At 49.2% G+C, this 21590-nt stretch overlaps 1 protein-coding gene across 1 annotated transcript; it reads left to right on the top strand.

The window, feature by feature from the left end:
* The first annotated feature begins 548 nt into the window (after positions 1–548).
* Positions 549–17519, top strand: CTC1 (CST telomere replication complex component 1). The gene is made up of 23 exons (XM_084861775.1): positions 549–653; positions 3805–3968; positions 5620–5857; positions 6002–6213; positions 6464–6620; positions 7542–7832; positions 7933–8061; positions 9767–9999; positions 10116–10293; positions 10387–10587; positions 11045–11171; positions 11691–11805; positions 11940–12267; positions 12357–12446; positions 12702–12895; positions 14783–14871; positions 14966–15140; positions 15412–15489; positions 15923–16067; positions 16158–16222; positions 16441–16606; positions 16712–16838; positions 16986–17519. The coding sequence occupies exons 1-23, from the start codon at positions 621–623 to the stop codon at positions 17144–17146; spliced, it is 3696 nt and encodes a 1231-aa protein (XP_084717901.1). The 5' UTR covers positions 549–620; the 3' UTR covers positions 17147–17519.
* Positions 17520–21590: the final 4071 nt, after the last annotated feature.

Below are 21590 nucleotides of genomic sequence, written 5' to 3'. Positions count from 1 at the left end.
GTGAATCGTGAATGCACGCATTTACTAGATCTATTCAGTATACATTTAAAATTACAGTAATACACATAGAAACTATTTCTGTGAAATTAAACTTTTCATGCAGACTTATTTTTTTTTCAGACTTAATTTTAATTACACAAATGTGTCAACGTAAGTTAAAACAGGTAACTAGCTAATTTAGTTAACATACGCATTCAGAAAACCTACTTTATTAAATAACGGACTCTGGGCTTTAAAGGGACATTTTTCCGCCCTCCCCCCCTCCCCCCGAATTAGTCCGTTATAACGGGGTTTTGCTGTACTCTGGCTGCATTATGAAGGAAGCACTTCTCTCTGCTCGGTAGGACCAGGGAAACCTAAAGATGCCAAGAGTGACCCACCAGGCCGCTGTGCTCCGGGCCCTGAGCTCCCTTATCCCACCCGGGGAACCCAGACCGGATGAAGCGGTGGGACGCCCGGCGCCTGGGGGCGGGGCAGAGGTGGGCGTGGCGCTCTCTGGTCGCGGAGAGGGGAGGAGCCAACGGTGGAGCGTAGAACGCGCCCGCCGATGACGTCACAGGCCGGCTCTCCCGTGAGCACTCGCACCAACGCCGGTTACTGAGCAACGCCTGGGGCGAATCATGGCGACTCGCCGCGCTCAGGCCGTTGGCACCGTGAGTGCTGTTCCCCTACCCTCGTCCTTTTTTTTCTTTTTTCTTGTCTGTCCTGGATTTTCTTTCTTTTCCTGTTGCCCACACCTTGCCTCTTTGCCTCCCTGACTTCGCTGGCCGTGCCCGGCGAGGGGGAACCTGTGAGGCTGACTGTCCTACCCCCCTCACGGGTTCTGCGAATATATTTATTCCTCATTCCTGTGGCGCCCGCTGGGATCCCTAAACACGTTTCTAGACTTCAAGCCCGGTGGGAAGCTGGGAGCAGACTGACGGCGAACTGTGCACTGTGGGTTTCTTGGGGGAGACCCCTGACGCAGCTGTAAATGATCATCAGGAAAAGCTTTTGAGACCCAAAGTGCGTGTAAAGAGTTCGCAAAAAAAAAAAAAAAAAAAAAAGTCACTGAAGGAGAGTTCGAGGCGGAGGCAAAAATATGTTTAAAGGCAAGAGGTAGAGAGGGTGTCCTTGAAAATAAGTTCAGTTGCGTAGTGATGGAGGAATCAGCTGACAGGCTTGTATGTCTTGCTAAGCAGCGACTTGAACCTGAGGTGAATTGGGAGTTATTAAGAGAAAAATGATTGGCTGAGATTCGTGTTTACATTTCCTGAAGTAGCCGTGTGGAAAGTGGACGAGAGAGTATCAGTTACATTGATGTTGGATGATGATCCTGACCAGGCACTGATGTTGAGGTACAGGAGGTGAAGGCAGAGTGAAAAAGGAAGGGGGATAAGGACATCCAGGTTTCAGGGTCGACCTGTTTGCTTGAGGGTGCTATCTGCAAAGTTAGTGAGCACTGCAAGAGGAGTGGATTTTGTGAAAAGTTCTGTGTTGAGCATTTGGGGTGTCTGCAGGGTGGCCAGGGGGAGATTCTGAGAGGCGCGTGGATATAACTAGAGCTAAAGTAGAGGTTTAGGAACAGTCAGCATCTACCAATGGCATCTGGTGGCTGAAGTCATTGAGAGGAAAGTGCTCTCAAACTTCAGCCTGTATTATTATCAATCTGGGGAGCTTATTTAAAATACTATCCCGCTCCCATTCTGATTCAGTAGGTGAGGTCATCTAAAAAATCGCCTGCATTGGTAATAAAATTGATGATTCTGAGGTACCACCTTGAGAGAAACGGTAGTGTTCAATGTGTCAAGCAATGGACAGGCTCTCAGAGAAACAGGGGCTTAAAAAAGCAACCAAGAGAGGAAGATGCAAAACGTGAGAGTCTGGGCTGTGATTATGTTGATGGGGAGTCCTGAATGAAGACCTGGTACAGTTTTGACAACCCTGACCATGCAGGAGGGCGGCTGAGGTGGAGTGAAGGTGAAAGTCAATAGTAGGACTGTCCACAAGGACCCTGATGTGGAGGCTTGGTCAGAAAGCTAGTAAAGGCTCATTGGAGGGACAGGGATAGAACTGTAATGGTTTAGAATTATCACTGAGGATCAAAAAGGATAAAGGTCCTTCCCCTAAGTGTTGTTGAACTCTGTTGGAATCCTATCCTATATAATAATCTTATATAATAGCCGAAACTGGTTTGGCTCAGTGGATAGAGCGTCAGCCTATGGACTGAAAGGTCCCGGGTTTGATTCCGGTCGAGGGCATGTACCTTGGTTGCGGGCACGTCCCCAGTGGGGGGTGTGCAGTAGGCAGCTGATCGATGACTCACTCTCATTGATGTTTCTAACTCTCTATCCCTCTCTCTTCCTGTAAAAAAATCAATAAAATATATTTGTAAAAAATAATGATCTTATATAATAAAGGGTAATATACAAATTGACTCTTCAGGGCAGAAGACCTGGAACGACTGGTCACCATGATGTGCACTGACCACCAGAGGGCAGACGCTCAACACAGGAGCTGCCTCCTGGTGGTCATTGTGCTTCCACAGGGAGACTACTGTTCATCTGCTGTGGCAGGAGCCTCTCCCAGGGAGCGTAAGTCTAGTCGTTAGTCAGACATCCCCCTTGACTTTCAGGCTGCCAGAGGGATGTCTGACTGACAGCTTAGGCCCACTCCCCTTAGGGACATCCCCTAAGGGCTCCCAGACTGTGAGAGAGCACAGGCGGGGCCAAGGGAACTTTCTTAAACCCCCTTCTACCCTCCCTACCCAAGTGTATGAATTTTCATGCACCAGGCCTATAGTTATAAAATAAAGCTGCCTAGTACTGGGAATAGGCCAAGCTGCTGGCCCCATGTCCTAGAATTATCTACATATAGAGGCAACTGTGTGTTCAGAATGTATGACAAGTATACAAAAATAGTTCATGTCCTCCTTAGGAAGCCCACATCTTAGATGAAAAGATAGTACAAGAAACAAATGCAATGGGGATTGTATTATATATGTATTTAGCTTATGGGAACTCACATGTATAGATGACTAAACAATGGAATAATAAAAATTATACTCATGTTCTTTTTTATGTAATGTTCATTATTAGGCACATTTTCATTTATTACTATAAAGTACTATGTCCTTTTTTTTTTTTTTTTTTGTACTCCTCACCTGAGGACATTTTTCCATTGATATTTTAGAGAGAGTGGAAGGGGAGAGAGAGAGGGAGAGGGAGAGATAGAGAGCAAAAAGCATAGATGTGAGAGAGAGACGCCGATTGTTTGCCTCTCGCATGCATCCCGGTTACGTGTCCTTGACCTGAATCAAACCCAGGATCCTTTAGTCTGAGGCCTGATACTCTATCCACTGAGCCAAACAGGCTAGGATCTATGTCCTATTGTTTATGAGCAATATAAAAGATTATTTTCAAGGGTGATTTTGAACAATTTTTTTTTCAACCTGCTGGCTTTATAGTTAGACTCTATGTAAAATGGATCATTGCTCTTCATAGAGATCTGTGCAAGGTGCTATGGGTGCTCCGAGGAGGGAGCACACCCTGCCTGCGATGGTTCACAGAGGAATGTAGATAACAGTGAGCACTGTAAGGACCGGTGCAGGTGTGTTAGAGAAAGATGCAAGACCACGCTGGATGGCCAGCTATCTGGGCAGATTGTACAGCTGGACCAAAAGACCTCCAAGCTCTCAACTCCTTTACATTTCCTCTTCATTTACATGCCCTCTTGATTTTTTTTTTCTGTTCCTTTATTTTCCCCCAAATTTCTTGGTGGGCAGGATTGTCATGAAGTTGTCTTAACTAGATCCACTTTTCTCAGGAGCAAACCTGGCTTGAGAATGCCCGGGACTTCATCCAAGAGACGCTGTGTCCAGCTGGCAAGGAGCCTACTATCCAGTTCACTCAGTCGGTAATTGACTGTGTGAAGACTGTCTGGTCGTCTCAGGGAAGGAACCAGGGTTTTACACTGCCTCTCAGCTACGGGTAAGGAGAGGTGGGCTTCAGGGAAGTTCGATGTGGAGTTGCAAAGGAAGGACCTGGGAAAAGTGAGGGGAAACTTGGTAAGGGGAGGGAAAGGAGTAAACACACCGTCTTCTGCCAAGCATCTCCATTCCTCATCAAGCTGCTTTGCTTTCCCCACAGTTCTCCAAAGTAGGCTTAAGTTAACTCTAGAGAAGAAAAGGAAGGGAGAGGTCGAGGAGACTGAAAGATTTGGAGAAAGAACTCTCAGAGTGGGGAGGAAAGCTGGTACTATTTCACTTTGTGTGTTAGGAAACTAAGATTCACCAAGTGCAGACAGTGTGTTTAAGAACTAAGTGTAAGGTCTCCTGAAGGTATTTTGTTGTTGTTGTTGTTTTGCTTAGTACCATTTCCTAAACTGTTCTAGGCAATATTAATAAAATAACACACGAAAAGGGCTCCATGGCTAAATAAATTTGAGAGACATTGGATATGATAAGCTATTCTAGGAGAGTTGTAAGACTCGTTAACATATTGAAGGCTCTGAAATATCCTGAAAAAAGACCTCATAGAAGTACACACTGTTTTGAAAATAAGGTATATTATTCATGTGAATATTTATATATATGCTGCTATTCCTAATCAAAATACAGTAGTTTTACATACCTTTAGACTTTATATAAATGGCATCACAGATGTTGACTTATAATTTTGTACACCTGAAAATTTCATAATGTTATTAACCCTGTTACCCCAATAAATGTAATATTAAAAAATTAACATCAACAAGGATGGGGGGAAATTTTCTAAACTGGAATACTAAGAGAAATATCTGTATTTAAATGTTATTCAGCCCTAGCCAGTTTGGCTTAGTGGATGGAGCCTCTGCCTACAGACTGAAGTGTCCCAGGTTCAATTCTGGTCAAGGGCAATAATAAATAAATAAATAAATAAATAAATAAATAAATAAAATGTTATTCATAGCCCTGATGGAGTGGCTCAGTTGGTTAGCATCATCCCAATATGCCAAGGTTGCAGGTTTGATCTTTGGTTAGGGCACACCAAAGAAGAAGCAACCAAAGAATAAATAAATAGAATAACAAATTGATTTTTTTCTCTCTCCCTTCCTCTCTCAAATCAATAAAAAATGTCATTCATAACTACACAGAAAGGGAAAATATATACTTCAACTGGTTCGCTTCAAAATAAAGACAAGAAGGATCGCAAATAAATAAACAAACCAGTGGTAACTAAAATTGCTGGTCCACCAGAATGTAAATCAGCACCCTACTGTCTTCATTGAGAAAGTCTTGCCTGCAAAAAAGAGCTGAACTAAACGGTGTGCTTATTGACTTTGTGGTTATCCAGGTACTTAAGGCTGGATTTTTAAAACCTTAAAATTTGCCAGATTTGATTCAGTTCTTTTTTATAAGAAGTAAAATGTTACAAATTTAGTGAAGTCCCCTAAGTGCTCTGTCCTGATCCAGTTCTCCTCTAGCCCTTCTCCTTAAGCAATCTCCCTCCCTCTCTCCCTTCATCTTTCCCCACTTCAATCAATTAAACTTCCTAGACCATTTTCCCCATTGACCTTTCCTTGGGATAATATTGGGAGATTTGTCAGGGGTGAGTGTAACTTCCTAGATTTGAACACAACTTTGCTCCCTTCCTTCTGCAGCTTTGCCTCAGTACAGGACCTCAGGAGCTACCAGTGCCTTCCATGCTGCAGCCACCTGACCTGGAGCAGTACTGCATATCAGGCCTGGGCCCAAGAGGCTGAACTCAGTGGGGCTCCCCTCCCCCGGGAGCGGCTGCTTCTTGTAGGGACACTAACAGACTTATCAGGGGACTTGGAACAAGGTTGCAGAAATGGAAGCCTCTATGTGAAGGATAACACTGGTGTCCTGGGCTGTGAGGTGAGTAGGAAGGGGAATGTCAGATGCCTCAGATCCTGCCTAACAGAAATGGTGTCTAGGGAGTGAGGCAGTTAAGTCTCGGGGGACTAAGGTGGAGGGAAGTAAAAGGGATGCTGATTAACCCTTGATTTTGGTCTTTCCTAGCTCATAGATCTGGATCTTTCTTGGTTGGGCCATCTCTTTCTGTTCCCCAGTTGGGGTTACCTTCCTCCTGCCAAATGGAATCGCTCCGGAGAAGGGCACTTGGAGCTCTGGGGTGCCCCTGTGCCGGTGTTTCCTTTGACCATCAGTACTGGCCCTCCGACCCCCATTCCTGTTCTCTACCCGGAAGCTGCTTGCCGCCTCCTCAGGCACAGGTAACTCTTCCCTCTCCAGGGGAGGAGGGAGCACCATGAAACGGAGGAGGATGGTGAGTCAGGGGAAAGAAGGAGAGAAAGGTATTGAGAGTAATATTGATGAGATGCTCCAAATAAAGGGAATAATATGGTCTCTTTAGAATACCTATGGAAAGGTGGAAATTTTAAATCACAGTTGGAAGGGGAGGAATTTGCAGGGGATTAGAAGAGAAGTAATGACTTTTTCCTCTCTTCTTTCTACCTTCGTTAGAAGCAAGCTCAGAGTTATGCAGCCAAACCTGGCTGGGAAGCTGGTTCGATTGAGTGCTCTGGTGAAAAGCAAAAAGAAAGCTTACTTCATCTTGTCTCTTGGTGAATTATCCCCACCTGACAGCCAAATGGGTGGCCACGTATCCATCATTGTGCAGGTGAGGATCAGGGTCAATCCAAGGTTTTTACTTCTACCAGTATTTTCCTACTTTAATATTTCTCATTTTCCTATGCAACTGCCAAGAACATTCCTTTTTCATCCTGACCTGGGACCCTGCAGTCCACAAGCCGACGCTCTATCCACTGAGCCAAAGCAGCCAGGGCTATTATCGCTTATTGAATTACTCCTCTCTCTCCCCACTTCAAAATGTCCTTCAAGTTCCTCTTCTTTCACTTGGCCTTTCTAATCATCCCAGCCCATCCTTAGTTAATGTGTGTTCTTTGTGCCTCTTGATCGTACATGGCTCCATGTTATTACTTGGGTTTGTGTCTGTGTTCCCCAGTGGTTTGAAATATGTTGGAGAAGAGGGAACAGTCTATTATACTTCCCATTACATCTAATCCTAATACTGGATACATACGTATCCAGTGCATATTGATTAAATAAATAGAAATGGTTTATACGTTACAGGGTGAGAGAGGGGAAATGCAAAAAAAATGTAAGTTTCTGAATGGAATATTTATGTATTTGGAAGGAAGTTTTAGGGATGGTTTGTATCTTGGGGGAGGGATTTGGCATCTCCTAAGAGAGAAGAGAGATCCTAAAAGTTCTATGGTTTAAGATTTAATTGGCAAACAAGGAAGATGAGGGAAGGAAAGCTCATGAGGGCAGGTTTTTGAGGTTACATTATGATGGAAAGGATTTATTACTTTGTCTAGTAATAAATAGAAGCAACTATTAAAACACAGCCTTGCACTAGCTGGTTTGGCTCAGTGGATAGAGTGTCAGCCTGAAGGGTCCCGGGTTCGATTTCGATCAAGGGCACATGCCCAGGTTGCGGGCTCGATCCCCAGTAGGGGACATGCAGAAGGATAGCTTGTGAGAAGCATCTCATGTACCATGTTGCCTGCCTCTGCAGGTCCCCGCCCAGCTGGTTTGGCACCGAGCCCTTTGGCCTGGCAGGGCCTATGTGCTGACAGAGCTGCGCGCATCCAAGATTCACGGTCACCGCTACCGTGTTTGGACGACCAAGCCCTCCTCTCAGCTGTTGCCGCTGAAACCAGAATGTGTGCGAGAGCTGGACCTGGACCTGGAGCTGGGCAGAACTCTCTTGGAGGCTGACGCCAAGACACTCCCCAGGACAAGCAGCATCCAAGACAGACAGGAGCAAAAGGGGCTTGCCCGGGACTCCACACTCCTGTCGTACACGGTAAGCATAAGGGAGAGGTCCTGGAGCTCGAGGGGCAGGACATGTGGGTCTCCAAACAGGAAGGACATGGGCATCAACTGGCCCTCTGACCTCTTTGCAGGGAACGGTCACTGCCGTGCTGAATCAGCCCGCTGGCCTCTATGAGCTGGATGGGCAGCTGGGGCTCTGCCTTTCCTACCAGCAGTTCCATAGCCTCCGGCGGGTGGTGCGGCCAGGAGTCCGGCTGGAGGTATGTGAGGGATCGGGGCTGCTGACAAAAAGAGGCTTCTCAGCAGCTGCTTCTGCCTCTATAGGCCGGTCTTGTTTGGCAGCAGGATGGGAACCTTTACAACAAAAATATAAAAATAATAACTGTGTATTGGGAAGTGGGCATGTACGTTTGTTAAGAGTGATTTGAGCCGAGACCGGTTTGGCTCAATGGATAGAGCGTCAGCTTGGGGACTGAAAGGTCCCGGGTTCGATTCCGGTCAAGGGCATGTAACTTGGTTGCGGGCACATCCCCAGTAGGGGGTGTGCAAGAGGCAGCTGGTCGATGACTCTCTCATCGATGTTTCTAGCTCTCTCTCTCTCTCCCTTCCTCTCTGTACAAAATCAATAAAATATATTAAAAAAAAGAAAAAGAAAAAAAAGAGTGATTTGAGCCAAAACCGGTTTGGCTCAGTGGATAGAGCCTCGGCCTGAGGACTGAAGGGTCCCAGGTTCGATTCCGGTCAGGGGCATGTACCTTGGTTGCGGGCACGTCTCCAGTGTGGGGTGTGAAGGAGGCAGCTGGTGATGATTCTCTCTCATTGATGTTTTTAACTCTATCCCTCTCTATAAAAAATCAGTAAAATATATTTAACCCTTTGCACTCCGCTGTCCCCTCTCAGGGGACATCAGAATTCTAGCATATCACTTGGATGTCTCCTCTCAGGGGACATTGCAGTTTATTAGTGATTACGGGGAATTGAGTTATTTCAACGCACGTTTCTGCCGTTAGTGTCGAGTAGCTGGTAGCCAATGTCCAGAATGGTTCGGAGTGCAAAGGGTTAAAAAAAAAAAAAAAAAAAAGAATGATTTGGGCCAAAACCGGTTTGGTTCAGTGGATAGAGCATCGGCCTGTGGACTGAAGGGTCCCAGGTTCGATTCTGGTCAAGGGCATCTACCTTGGTTGCAGGCACATCCCCTGGTGTGTGTGTGTGTGTGTGTATGTGTGTGTGTGTGTGTGTGTGTGTGTGTGTGCGCGCGCGTGCGTGCGCACAGGAGGTGGCTGATAGATGTTTCTCTCTCATTTCTAGCTCGCTCTCTCCCTTCCTCTCTGTAAAAAATCAATAAAATATAACTAAAAAAAAAAAAAATGATTTGGATGAGAGCTCAGATCAGAAAGTAGAGCCTGGGACAGGGAAGCATCAATCAGACTCTCAAACCATGGTAGGAGAGGGTGGAGGAAAAGGGGAGAGATCAACCAAAGGACTTGTATGCATGCATATAAGCCTAACCAGTGGTCACGGACAACAGGGGGTGGGGGCATACGTGGGGAGGGTTTGGGGTAGGAATGGGGGGATGAGGACAATTATGTGATACCATAATCAATAAGAAATTTAAAAAAAAAAAAAAAAAGGAGGAGTGCTTGGAACTAGAACATCTCCTTCACAGAAGGGCCTCTAACTGGAGGAGGAGATGTTGGAGCTGAAGCGCAGGGGTAGCGAGGGCCAGAATGATGTCAGGTAGCCTGGTGAGTGGGGAAGCCACCCCAGCCAGGAGCCCCCCGGCTCACAGAAGGACTTAGTGGAGCTGTGAGGGATGAAGGCTTACCCCCGGACAGTGGGTTGTGATGGAAGGGGAGGCGTGGAGGATGAGAGGAATGACCTGTACGGGAGAAGTCGTGTTTCTCTCGGAACGCAGGCAGTCAAACTGCAGTCAACTCTGCTGCTTCACCTCTTCTGCTTCCCCAGCTCCAGGATGTTCACCTCCTCCAGTCAGTGGGAGGAGGGACGAGAAGGCCAGTGCTAGCCGCTTGTCTCCGTGGTGCTGTTCTACTTCGGGGCTTCTCTCGTCTGAAGCCTGAGTCTCAGTCCTCCCTCCACGCCTGGGGGGCCTACCTGTATGAGAAGCTGGTGTGGGAGCGTCAGTTAGGACTTCCCCTCTACCTGTGGGTTACCAAGGCCCTGGAGGAGCTGGCCAGCAAGTGAGGAGGATGAGGGTCCGGGCTGGGGTGGCACCGGGGGTAGGACCCCACCTCTAAGGGAAGCAGGATCCTGGGAGAGGAAGGGTCCTGGGAAAGTGACTCCGCTCCTCCCCCAGGCTGTGTCCCCATATGCTGAGACACCACCAGTTCCTGCAGTGCGCCTCCCCTGCCAGCCCCAGCCTGGCACTGCAGCTCCTGGCTCCGACCCTGGATGTTCTCGCTCCGCCGTGCGTCCCCACTCGGAACGCACACAAGGAGATCCTGGAGGAGCCACATCGCTGTCCACTCCAGAAGGTGTGAGGATGTGGGGGAAACGGGGCGCCCGGGGCGGGGGGGGAGGCTGGGATACACGGGATGCCCAATCTGACTTTTCTTCTCTTCTGACAGTACTCTCGGCTTCAGACTCCTTGCTCCTTCCCCACTCTGGCCGCCCTGAAAGAGGAAGGCGAGTGCAAGGCCTGGGATTCCTTTGACCCCAAGACCCTCCTGTCCGCCCCCGAAGTTGCTCACCTGACCAGTTGCCAACTCAATCAGCGCCTGGCCTGGTCCTGGCTCTGTCTGCTGCCCTCCACCTTCCAGCCGGCCCAGGCGAGTGGGGCTCCAGAGAGCACTTCCTCTTTTTGCCATTCTCACTGTCACTGTCTTCGTCCTTCCTCATCATGTTACTGGTTAGCCTTCTCACTAGACCGCCCCCTCCTGCAGCAACTAGAAAGAGTGAGGTAAAATGTGACTTGGATTCTAAAAGTCTTGCTTTAAGTCCTTTTTGTTTTTCCCAGTGCACATAAAATAAAATGCCCACTTCTTCTTATGTCTGCTGAGGTTCCCTAACTTTGATTTACACTTTCTCTCCTACTACCGAGTGTGTGAACGCATGAGTGTGTGTTTTCACATCCGTCTTCCCCACTCAAAGGTAAGTTCTTTCAGGTTAGAGGCCATGTCTTTTTTGTTTACTTTGTAGCTAACCTTGAACACAGCTCCTGGCACATAATAGATGCTCAATATGTGCTTAATGAATATTGATACCTTGGCTTTCATCTCTCTGCAGGTTTTGGTTGGGGTTCTGGTGGCTTCATCTCATAAAGGTTGTCTGCAGCTCCGGGACCAGAGTGGCTCCCTCCCCTGCCTGCTCCTGGACAAGCACTCGCAGCCCGTCACCGACATCCGGCTCATAGGTGTGGAGGCCGGAGTAGAGAGAAGGTGGTTGTGGAGCAGAGGGTCTCAGACCAGGGGTTTGCTGGGATTTCCTGGAGATGCCAAGGTGGCATGCGTTAATATATCCGGGAGACTGGTACGTACCAGCAAGTAGAGAAAAGGAGCAAGGGGTTCCCTAGCCAGACCTCCAGCTCCCTATCTGGTGCCTCACGTGCACACCAGGTGGCAGCTCCCACTTCCCACATTCTTGGTTTGGAAGAATAATGGTCTTACTGGACCCACCGAGATCTATAGGCAAGGAAACTGTGGAAAGCAAAGTTTTCTTAGATCTGGGCACAGGCAGGCTGGTGTGGATTTGTGAGAGGAGATCAACGCCTTTTCGGCCTCAGGCCAGGGCGGGACTGGACATGCGGGCGGAATGCTTCCCTTGGAGTGTCGTCCCCCTGAGGTGGGCTCAGGCCAGGTCTAGGCTGGGCAGCAAGACCGGCAGGATGGTCTGCTTTGCTTCCCATTCCACGGTTCTCTCCTCTTTCCTCTAGGCTGCCTGGTGCGGGCAGAGCGGTTCCAGCTGGTCATAGAGAGGAATGTCAAGAGCAGCTTCCCGTCCTGGCAGGAGCTGGGCATGGAAGGCTTCATCCAGGACCAGGGGGCCAGGTGGGCCTCTTAGGGTAGGGGCTGTCCTCCGAGTCTCTGAGGGATCGGGGAAGGGCCTGGAGCAGGTGTGGGAATGCTGGGGCCGCAACACCCAATGCCCATCCCACTAAGAAACCTGTTCTTTCTCCCAACAGAGTCTATGTCCAGTTCCTTCTGGCTGATGCCCTGATCTGGCCTATGCCCAGAACTTTCCTTCCCTCAGCCACCCCCTCAACACGTCCTCAGCCAGAACCCTCCCTCCCCGAGGTTCCCCATGTAGGACAGAGCCGGCTGTTCTTGCTGTCCCACAAGGAGGCACTGATGAAGAGGAACTTTTGTGCCCTCCCAGGAGCCAGTGCAGCGGTGGCCAAGCCCACCCTCAGTTTCCATGTATCAGGGCGCTGGCTCGGGGGTACCCAGAGGAAGGAGGGAACTGGTTGGGGCCCACCCCAGCTCAAGGGAGATGAGAACAAGGATCAGAAGGTAAGCTAGGACTTCAAAGATCTAGGGCTTGACCTGTGTGGCCCTGGCTCCTGTCTGGATCCCAAGGACCCTGCTGTCCTTCCTCACAGGTTCTCCTCATCTTTATGGGCCCCTCGGTCCGCTGGTTCGAGTTCTTGCACCCCGGGCAGGTGTACCGGCTCGTGGCTCCTGGCCCTCCCGTGAGTGCCCTGCTTCATCAGACCCTTCCCCAGAAAGCTCTTTTGGCGTGGGATCTGGAGAGGAAGTGCCAGTGCTGGTCACTCTCTAGGTCCCTAGCAGAAAGGTAGATCTTGATCAAATCAAAAGATTGTCTGTGTCTAAGTCACTTCCTCCATCAGGCCCCAGAGAGAAAACAGAAGTGGTCATAGTATTTTGTGAGCCTTCCTCAGGACTAGGACACGCTCAGAGTCCATTGTCTTCCCATTTCCTGGCAGACACCGGCATTGTTTGAGGAGGATGAATCGTCCTGCATATCGCAGCGTCCTCTGGAGTTGGCCGGCTGTACGTCCTGCCTCACTGTCCAGGATGCATGGATCCTGGAACATGAGCGCCCCCAGGACATCCCAGCTACGCCGGGTTTCAACCAGGCACTGCCCGAGTCCTCGCTGGCAGACCTGCTCCGTGACAAGTGAGTGTCTGCCAGCTTCTCCAGCTCATTGGGCTGCTCTCCCCTCCTCTGCCATGGTTAGATATGATGAATGGTCCGTTCTCTGCTACAGCGTGTTTCTTTCCTGTGATTTAGCTCCTATAGGAAGACGTCGGTGTAAGATGGAAATTGTGTTTCATACCCGATTTCCCCCCAGCATGTTACTGTTTTAAAGTGATCATGAGCAGGCTTTCTCACAAGTCAGGAAAAGATTTAGCAATAAAAGGAAATGTAAGAAACATTTTTAAAAATGTAAGGACAAACGCTGAGAATCTATCGAGAAGAGCCTTCCTTTAGTACAAGAAGTGGCTTATGGCTTCAGGAACAACTATGCTTCCCTCACGTAAGCTTTTTGGTGTAGCTGCAAGTGCAAATGAAGAGAGCAGGAGCCAGTCTAGCTCAGTGGATAGAATATCAACCATGGGTCCCCGGTTCCATTCTAATCAAGAGTATGTATATCGGCCGAAACCGGTTTGGCTCAGTGGTAGAGCGGTTGGCTCAGTGGTAGAGCGTCAGTCTGCGGACTGAAAGGTCCCGGGTTCGATTTCGATCAAGGGCATGTACCTTGGTTGCGGGCACATCCCTGGTAGGGGGTGTGCAAGAGGCAACTGGTCAATGTTTCTCTCATCAATGTTTCTAGCTCTCTATCTCTCTCCCTTCCTCTCTGTAAAAAATCAATAAAATATATATTAAAAAAAAAAGTATGTATATCGGTTTCAGGATGCATGCAGGAGGCAACCAATTGATATGTCTCTCTCACATCGATGTTTCTCTCTCTCCCATCTCACCCTTCCTTCCACTCTGTCTAAAAATCAATGGAGCCCATCTGGCTGCATGGCTCTCCAATGTGGGACATGCAGGAGGCAGCTGATCAATGATTCTCTCTCATCATTGATGTTTCTCTTTCTCTCCCTCTCCCTTCCTCTCTGAAATCAATATAAATATATATTTTTAAAAATCAATGGAAAAATATCCTTGGGTAAGGATTAACAATAAAAATAAATTTAAGCTGAAGCCGGTTTGGCTCAGTGGTAGAGCGTCGGTCTGCGGACTGAAAGGTCCCAGGTTCGATTCCGGACAAGGGCATGTACATTGGTTGCGGGCACATCCCTGGTAGGGGGCGTGCAAGAGGCAGCTGCGACGTTTCTAGCTCACTATCTCTCTCCCTCCCTCTCTGTAAAAAAATCAATAAAATATATTTTAAAAAAATAAATAAATTTAAAATAAGCTGCAGAGATATTTCTCCTATATTAAACAAACAAACAAAACCCTACTGAATTCTAGGTGTAATTTTTATGAAACTGGTCTCTACTAGAAATGAATTTTTTTTCTTTAATATTTTTTTTATTAATTTTAGAGAGGAAGGGAAAGGGAGAAGAGAGAGAAACATCAATGATGAAGAGAATCATTGATTGGCGACCTCCTGCAAGCCCCGCATTGGGGATAGAGCCTGCAACCCTAGCATGTGCCATTGATCAGAATCAAACCCAGGACCCTTCAGTCCAAAGGCTGATGCTCTGTCCTCTGAGCCAAACCAGTTAGGGCAGAAATGAATGTTTTTCAGGATCTATGATTTGAAGGAGGGGGCATGAGCTCCAGCACATAAACTGTAGATAATGGGATGACTGAAATGGAAGTGGAGACTTGGTAAGACCTCTGGTTACTAAGTTGTATAGGTTTTGAGTTCTCTGCCACAACCTTATTTTCCCATAGGCCCTGTTACTTTTAGTGTGTGATTCAACACAGCATGAAATGTTTCAGAACCATATAGCTGGTTTTCTAGCAGAGACTCTGGCTACATTTTCTGTCCGTGGTCCTGACTCTCCATTCTCATGCCTCCATTCTCACTCTATTTTTTTGACCCTTCAGCTTCACCGATTCCTTGGTGTCCTTCTCAGCTGAGATTCTGTCACGGACTCTGTGTGAACCACTCCCTGCTGCTAGCGGAACAAAGCCTGGTAATGACTCCTCCTTTGGGGGAAGGTATAGAATGCAGTGATGGGACCTTGTGATACAGACAGATACCACTGACCCTCCCCTTTCCTTCCGTAGGGAGCACTGAAGCCAGGAGGGGGTGTGTGAAGTTAACTGTAGCTGTGGAGGCTGCCGATTGTGAATTCCCCCCTCACTTGGACATATATATCGAAGGCCCACACTTGCCTCGCCCACTCGGACTCCTTCCAGGAGCCCGAGTCTACTTTAAGCAGCTGGAGAAAAGAGTTTCCAGGTAAAGATCTATGCAGCTGGCCTCGCCTCCTCTCCCTACTGATGTGATTTTCTTGAATGTTCACCCTATCTAACTATGCTACAACACCACCTCCTTTTTGATATTACGTTCGATGAGTTGCTCTGGAATTTATGCCCTGTACCCTCACAAGAGGTTCCAGACCAGTCCTTCCCTCTAATAGAGCCTGGCTAGGGTGCATTCCTCAGGGAGTGGCCATGCCTGTTCCCTGTTCCGGCCTCTAACTGACTTCTTTCTCCTCTTCTCCTTGCAGATCCCACAATGTTTACTGTTGTTTCCAGTCATCCACTTACATGCACGTCCTGAGTTTCCCCCCGGAAACAACAGTCAGGTCAGCGCCCCAGGTCCTGATCTCCCAACTTCACAGCCTCACATCTGCGTCCCACACATGTTCCTGGTTCTGGGATTTTTGCCATAACTGCACTCATTCCCAAGCCTAGCAGAATGTGTTGAGTCAGTGTCCTAAATAAAAAAATGCCCAATACCTGTCATTTTACCCAGAAAGATTTGGTGTTCTAAGCTCTTAAAGGCTTTTCAAGCTAAAATGCAACTATCTTTTCTGGGCTAACATCTTGGTTGGTCAAGCCTGATAAATAATTGATGATGACTTGAGATCAGAAATCAAAATGGGGACCATGGGGCTCCAGGAGAGCATGGCTACCACTGTTACCTCCATCCCGAAGACTGCTGAGTCCTCCCAGACGTACGCTGCCTTCAGAACCCCTCTGACTGGTTCTTGACACCTGTCTCTCTCGTTCCTTTAGTGTTCCTCTGCCCCACATCTACCTGGCTAGACTGCTGCAGGGTGGCCAGACCCCATTCCAGGCCATTGCCTCTTGCCATATTGTCTCTGTCTTCAGCCTTCAGCTCCTCTGGGTGTGTGCTCACTGTACCAGCCTCTCCGTCCAGGTATGGGAGGGGCCGGCTGAGCTGGGTGCTTTGGTGCAGAGGGATGTGATGGGACCAAGAGGATTTTTCCAACCACTTTCTTCATCTCAGGGAAGGTGTACTCATCAGGGTTCCACTTGCCCCACTCAGACATCTGTAAGCCAGGCCAGCATCAGGTGAGAGCACAGCGTGGGCACCTGTCACCCCATTAATTTTCCTATCACACGACTTTGCCTGTGTGCTATTTCTGTGTTAGCATAATTCTTGGCTTATGGGATTTGCTTTGATAAGTATTTTTGGATGAATAAGGGTAAGTAAGTTAAAGAGGACACAGCGGAGAGGGAGGCATGTTGGGTTCAGGTGACTGGCCTGGGAATTTCTGTTTCTACCCCAGGCTCCTGGTGGAGGATGGGACTGCCGAAGCTGTGGTGACCTGTCGGAGCCATCAGGTGGCAGCAGCCCTAGGGCTGTGTCCTAGTGAGTGGACCTCCCTCCTGGAGCTTGTCAGAGGGCCAGGGAAGGTGGCCTTGCAGTTTATAGGGCCTGAAGCCCAACCTGAGGTAAGATGTGGCTGGGAGGTGGGGCTCGGATACCCAGGTTCCTGAGGGTTTCATAAAGAGTTTAGGAATTTTGAATTCTGATTAATCCTGAGCGTCCCTTTCTAGTCCTCAGCGAAGACTGATGGTCCCTTGACCCTCTTCCTGCGGTCACTTTGTACCAGCCTCTCTGTCCTCCGCCCTATTGAACTTTCTTTTGAGCTTGAGAGGAAACCCTCCAAGATCATCCCGTTAGGTAAGGAAGTAAGGATGGAAGGGTGGGGGTGGAAACAGACGGGTAATGAGCGATTAATAAGGGATTTCTGGGGTTGGAGAGGAGAATGGTGGATGGGACTAACAACCACATGCGTAGGACATGCATTTTCTTCTCTTCCTATTTCAGAACCTCCTAGGCTACAGCAGTTCCAATGTGGGAAGCTCCCTCTCCTGACTCATATGAATCCCAGGATCCAGTTGTCCTGTCTGTCTATCCAGGAGCCTGAGCACTCCAGCTCCCTGGGGGCATTTGCTTCCTCCTGCTCCGAAACTGCAACAAAGGCCTGAAAGGTCTCCTGCCCTGCTGGAGCATTTGAGGCCTGGGCCCCTGCTTCTCCCACTCGTTGTGGCCCTCACCTTTGTGGTGATTGAACTAGGACTCCAGATCCCTGTATTCACTAACTGCTCTCTTACTATAATTTCTCCTCATGTTCTTTCTGATGCCAGCTTGCCTTGGAGAAATAGTGGAAATAGGCAACTCATGGCACTGTTGATATTTTCTCTCTGGTTGGGCTAAATCCACCTGCACTCATAGGCGGCCCTGAGCACCTGGGTTCTGTCTTTGTGGCAGGGGCTACGCTAGAGGGACAAGACACTTGCCCCTTGTGGGGGTACTTGTGACAGGCTCGTTGGCCTGCAATAAAGCTCTAGTGATGTTTTACATTTGTGCTATCTGTGAGGTCACAGATCTCCTGACCTGGCAGCCGCCCATTGTCCACCGTCATTTCCGTCCTTGTTTTCCACCAATGCCAAAACTGGTTTTAAGAGCTCTGGTCGAGCAGAAGAAATTATACCAAAAGTCAAGCCTAAAGGGAGTGGAGTACATTGGGGAGTTGGAGGCAGGTTAGACACCATTGCTGATGGTGTCAGTCAGCAAGAATGGAAGAAGTCAGGTATGCAAGCCTAGAGTTGATGGGAAGTACAAATGGGTATGAGAGGGTGGAGTTGAGGGAGCGCCATCATTAGAAGAGTCATGTAAGGAACCTATACTATGGAACCTCAGCAAAGTGGTCAGTTATGTGGATTTCCTGTGGGTCAGGCCTAAGGCAAATTCTTGATCCACACCAGTAGGAATGAAACCAGTAGGAATTCCTAAGTCGGAACCCAGACTTAGGGTTGCAGGATCTATTAGTTAATGTGCATACATTTGGCCTGAATTCTCCCATTTCTTCCCTGGCAGCTGCTTACTCAATGAAAAAGAACCTGACCACACCTCTTAAAGCCATTCAGAGGGCATTTCTTTACGGTTTTTTAAAGATCACTTCTAATCAGCATTTGGGAAGCTTTTAGAACAAAACTAATTCTGCACAAAAATTCTTTGTTAAAGCTACATTGACTACATAATTTAGAATTGTAGATATGTACAACAAGATCTCCAACTTGCACCACCGGCCGGTTAGCTCAGTTGGTTAGAGCGTGGTGCTAATAACGCCAAGGTCGCGGGTTCGATCCCCGTACGGGCCAGTTGATGGGTCTTTTTCTTCCTCGTGCTATTGCAAGGAAGTTCTTTCCCAGGGCCAGTTGCTTTCTGACTACGAACAACACGGGCCCCACTGTCTTTCAAAACCCGAATTGTTAGCACACGTCAACCTTTTAAAGGGTGCTCCCACAACTAGGGCGCAGGGAGCGTTCCCTCGAGGCTTCCGCGTCTTCATTTCCCTGGGAGCGCGTTGTTGGAGGCGGGTGAGAGAAACGGGAAGATCCGGGACAAGGATTCCAGAAAGGCGGAGCCGCGAGCCAAGTGTCAATCCTTATTTTAACTTGCTCAGGTGTTCGCTCTCGGAATCATACAATAGTGGTGTTTGCTGGGCACAGGAACTGACAAAGGTTTCAGACAACGTCCTACTTGCACATCTGTAGTCGTGGCCGAGTGGTTAAGGCGATGGACTAGAAATCCATTGGGGTCTCCCCGCGCAGGTTCGAATCCTGCCGACTACGTTCCTTCTTTTTCTTCCCTGCCACACTTCTCCTGCCCAAATACACGTTCCTATTGCCCGAAATCAAACTTTGGGTCTGAGTGTCAGAAATCCTCCCATTATATGAACCCCCGATTCTGGGAAGCTCCCCAACAGCGCATTTTTGGTGTAAATGTTTCAATATTAGGGATATTTCATGGATGGATGTTTGATGCCAAACCTAGTTGATTTTATTAATTTTAGGTCTGAAATTGATGTGGCCAGGCTCCAAACAATATTTTCCTATAGTGTAGTATCAGAGGTCCCATAAGTGACTCCGGCGCCGTGGCTTAGTTGGTTAAAGCGCCTGTCTAGTAAACAGGAGATCCTGGGTTCGAATCCCAGCGGTGCCTTTGGCTCAGAATTCGAAGACAGTCCCGTTTTTTCCCGCTGAATCCATGTTTCCTAGTAGATTCACAAATTGTTTTTTCTTTTCGAGGACTCAAGGGTTATACATTTTCACACTCGCAGCATCCAGATTTCCTTTTGAGTCGAGCTGTCAGTCGCGTGAATTCCTACACCTTCCTTTGCTCAGCTACACCCCGTGGGCGCTGGGGTGGGTGGGGGCGGGGGCGGGGCCTAGCCAGGCCGGCCCCTCCAAACACCGCGGGAGGTGCATCTTCTATGTGCAGCTCCTGTACCAAGCCCTTCACATATAGTTACCTCCGTTCTCCACAAGCTGGCATTCTGTGTTAGGAATTAGCAAAGGTCTAGTTTCTTGCAAGAGGGCGCTGAAGAGCTGGGTCCCTGTGGACACGGTGGGAGCAGAGAAGCGTCTCCAGAGCCTGAGGGAGGGCAGGGCCCATTCGTGGGGCACTGAAGCGAGGCTGGTGACGGTAGAAGTAAACGCTATGGAGAAGGAGGCAAGAAGTAGGTCGTTGGCAGGGCCTAAACCTCCTTGGAAGACAGGCAGAAAGGTCTGGACACCATCCCTTGGCCCAAGCACTGGGGAAAGAAAAGGCAAAAAGCTGAACCCTTCATTGAAGTTGGGGCCCACCAAAGTATCTGTGGGCTGGTAATTCGGAAGGGCCTGGCCACACGGCTGGGGTGTGGAACGAGACGGTTCAGCTCAGAGATGCTACCGGTTGTCCAGTGTCCATCAGATCAGAAGCCTGCTGGGAATACTCCGCAGAGCTGGTCCTGAGCCGATGGGAGGCAGAACACAGGCCTGCAGCTGAGTCATCAGGAGCTCCCAGAACTCCTGGCATCCCCCGGTGAGAGCATAGCCAGTGTATTAAACAGCCCGTCCGGGCCTGCTGGCTTTGGGCCATACCACGCAGGCCCTTACCTTCTGGGGGTCTTAGGCGGCAGGTAATCCTTCTCGGTCACCCCAGGAGAGAACTGGAGGGTGGAGGCTGCACGGGAGGGTAGGAGTGACCTGATCTTACAGGCGGGAAGTCCTGGGGTCAGTGCCGGTTTGGGTGTTAGAAATCCTCAAGGCCTGACGCCCCGCCCCACTCATGCAGGTTGGAAAGCCGACTTTCCCTACCTCCCCCCGCCATCTCAATGATGCCTCTCCCACAGGTCTTCTGGCCCCAGGAGTTATTCCATTACCGCACCGTCTGGGAAGACAGTGGGTTACTACACAAAGGGTTTAGCTTGGGGCTGGTCCGGGGCTGGCTGCAGGGACAGAATAAGGGACTGGTGTTCACCTAGGGTTTTCGGGACTCATTACTTGTCCCCAACCAGGCAACTCCACCTTTGTCTTCAAAGTTCTGCGCGGGGGCTCTGGATCCGAGGAGGACGGCGGGCGGAAGCGGGAAAATTCGAGACTCCAAGTTCTGGAATTGCGGCGAGAGAGTGACTGGTGGGAACGGGAAGTGGGGTGCTCAAGGCTGCGCCGGAGTGAGACCGAAACCATTCTTTTCCACTTCCCCGGTGTTATTTCCTGGGAAGAGTCGGAGCTCGCGGACCCGGAGCGGAGAGGGACACCCAGACCCTTGTATCTAAGTATTTGGTGTCCCGATGAAGGCTCCTGACCGCGCCCCCGGGCCGTCCCACCGAGACTTGTGAGCAAGCCTGATACAACTTCTACAGGCGTCTGCCGGTAGTACTTGGCGCGGGCTCGTTGGTCTAGGGGTATGATTCTCGCTTCGGGTGCGAGAGGTCCCGGGTTCAAATCCCGGACGAGCCCTACCTTGAGTTTTGCGGAGACTAGAGCATTCCGAAGTATTTGATATTGGAGCGGAGCGGATGTGCAGAGACCACTTTTGAAAGTGGACACCCCGGTGGCAAGAAGCAGCTCTCGATAGGAAGCCCTTGACGCGTTAGAAAGAGCAGAAACTCGTGGACTTGATTAGGCAATACATAGGATCTGCTCCCTTCTTCCCGCCTGGTACCTCTCCAGGGCCGCGAGAGCAGGCTTTTGGCTTGATTGATGCCGGCCAACCTTTATCTGCGGGTGACAATAAAAAGGGGTAGGACCTATTCTGGGATGTTTTTGCTTTGAACTCAGGTCTCTGCAGCCTTGGAGGCCTCTGTGTCGGTCCCTCCTGTTCATTCTGGCTTTCTGGTGATTGACGCTCGGTTGTGGTTTAGAATGTGAATAGGCTTCATTCAGATCAGTGTTTCTCAGTCGGAAGGACAGAATCCCCAGGAACCTCATCTTACTGTGCTGAGTTCGGTGAAATAACCAGATCAAGGCTTTGGAAAGGACGGCCTCCGTCTTCTTCCTCGTTAGTATAGTGGTGAGTATCCCCGCCTGTCACGCGGGAGACCGGGGTTCGATTCCCCGACGGGGAGAGACAATGTCGTTTTCTTACTCCTTCGATCGTTCT

This window comes from Pipistrellus hanaki (genome assembly GCF_964339955.1).
Source record: "Pipistrellus hanaki genome assembly, chromosome: 16".
In the NCBI taxonomy this organism is placed as follows: Eukaryota; Metazoa; Chordata; class Mammalia; order Chiroptera; family Vespertilionidae; genus Pipistrellus; species Pipistrellus hanaki.
The sequence above is the reverse complement of the archived record's forward strand: the minus strand, read 5'-3'. Positions and strand labels throughout refer to the sequence as shown.

Excerpts from the sequence above, each read along its gene's own strand:
- CTC1 (XM_084861775.1), top strand. The coding sequence starts at position 621 with ATGGCGACTCGCCGCGCTCAGGCCGTTGGCACC. Across the intron at positions 11,172-11,690 it reads CACCGACATCCGGCTCATAG|GCTGCCTGGTGCGGGCAGAG; the intron begins GTGTGGAGGCCG and ends TCTTTCCTCTAG. Across the intron at positions 16,223-16,440 it reads GTAAGCCAGGCCAGCATCAG|GCTCCTGGTGGAGGATGGGA; the intron begins GTGAGAGCACAG and ends TTTCTACCCCAG.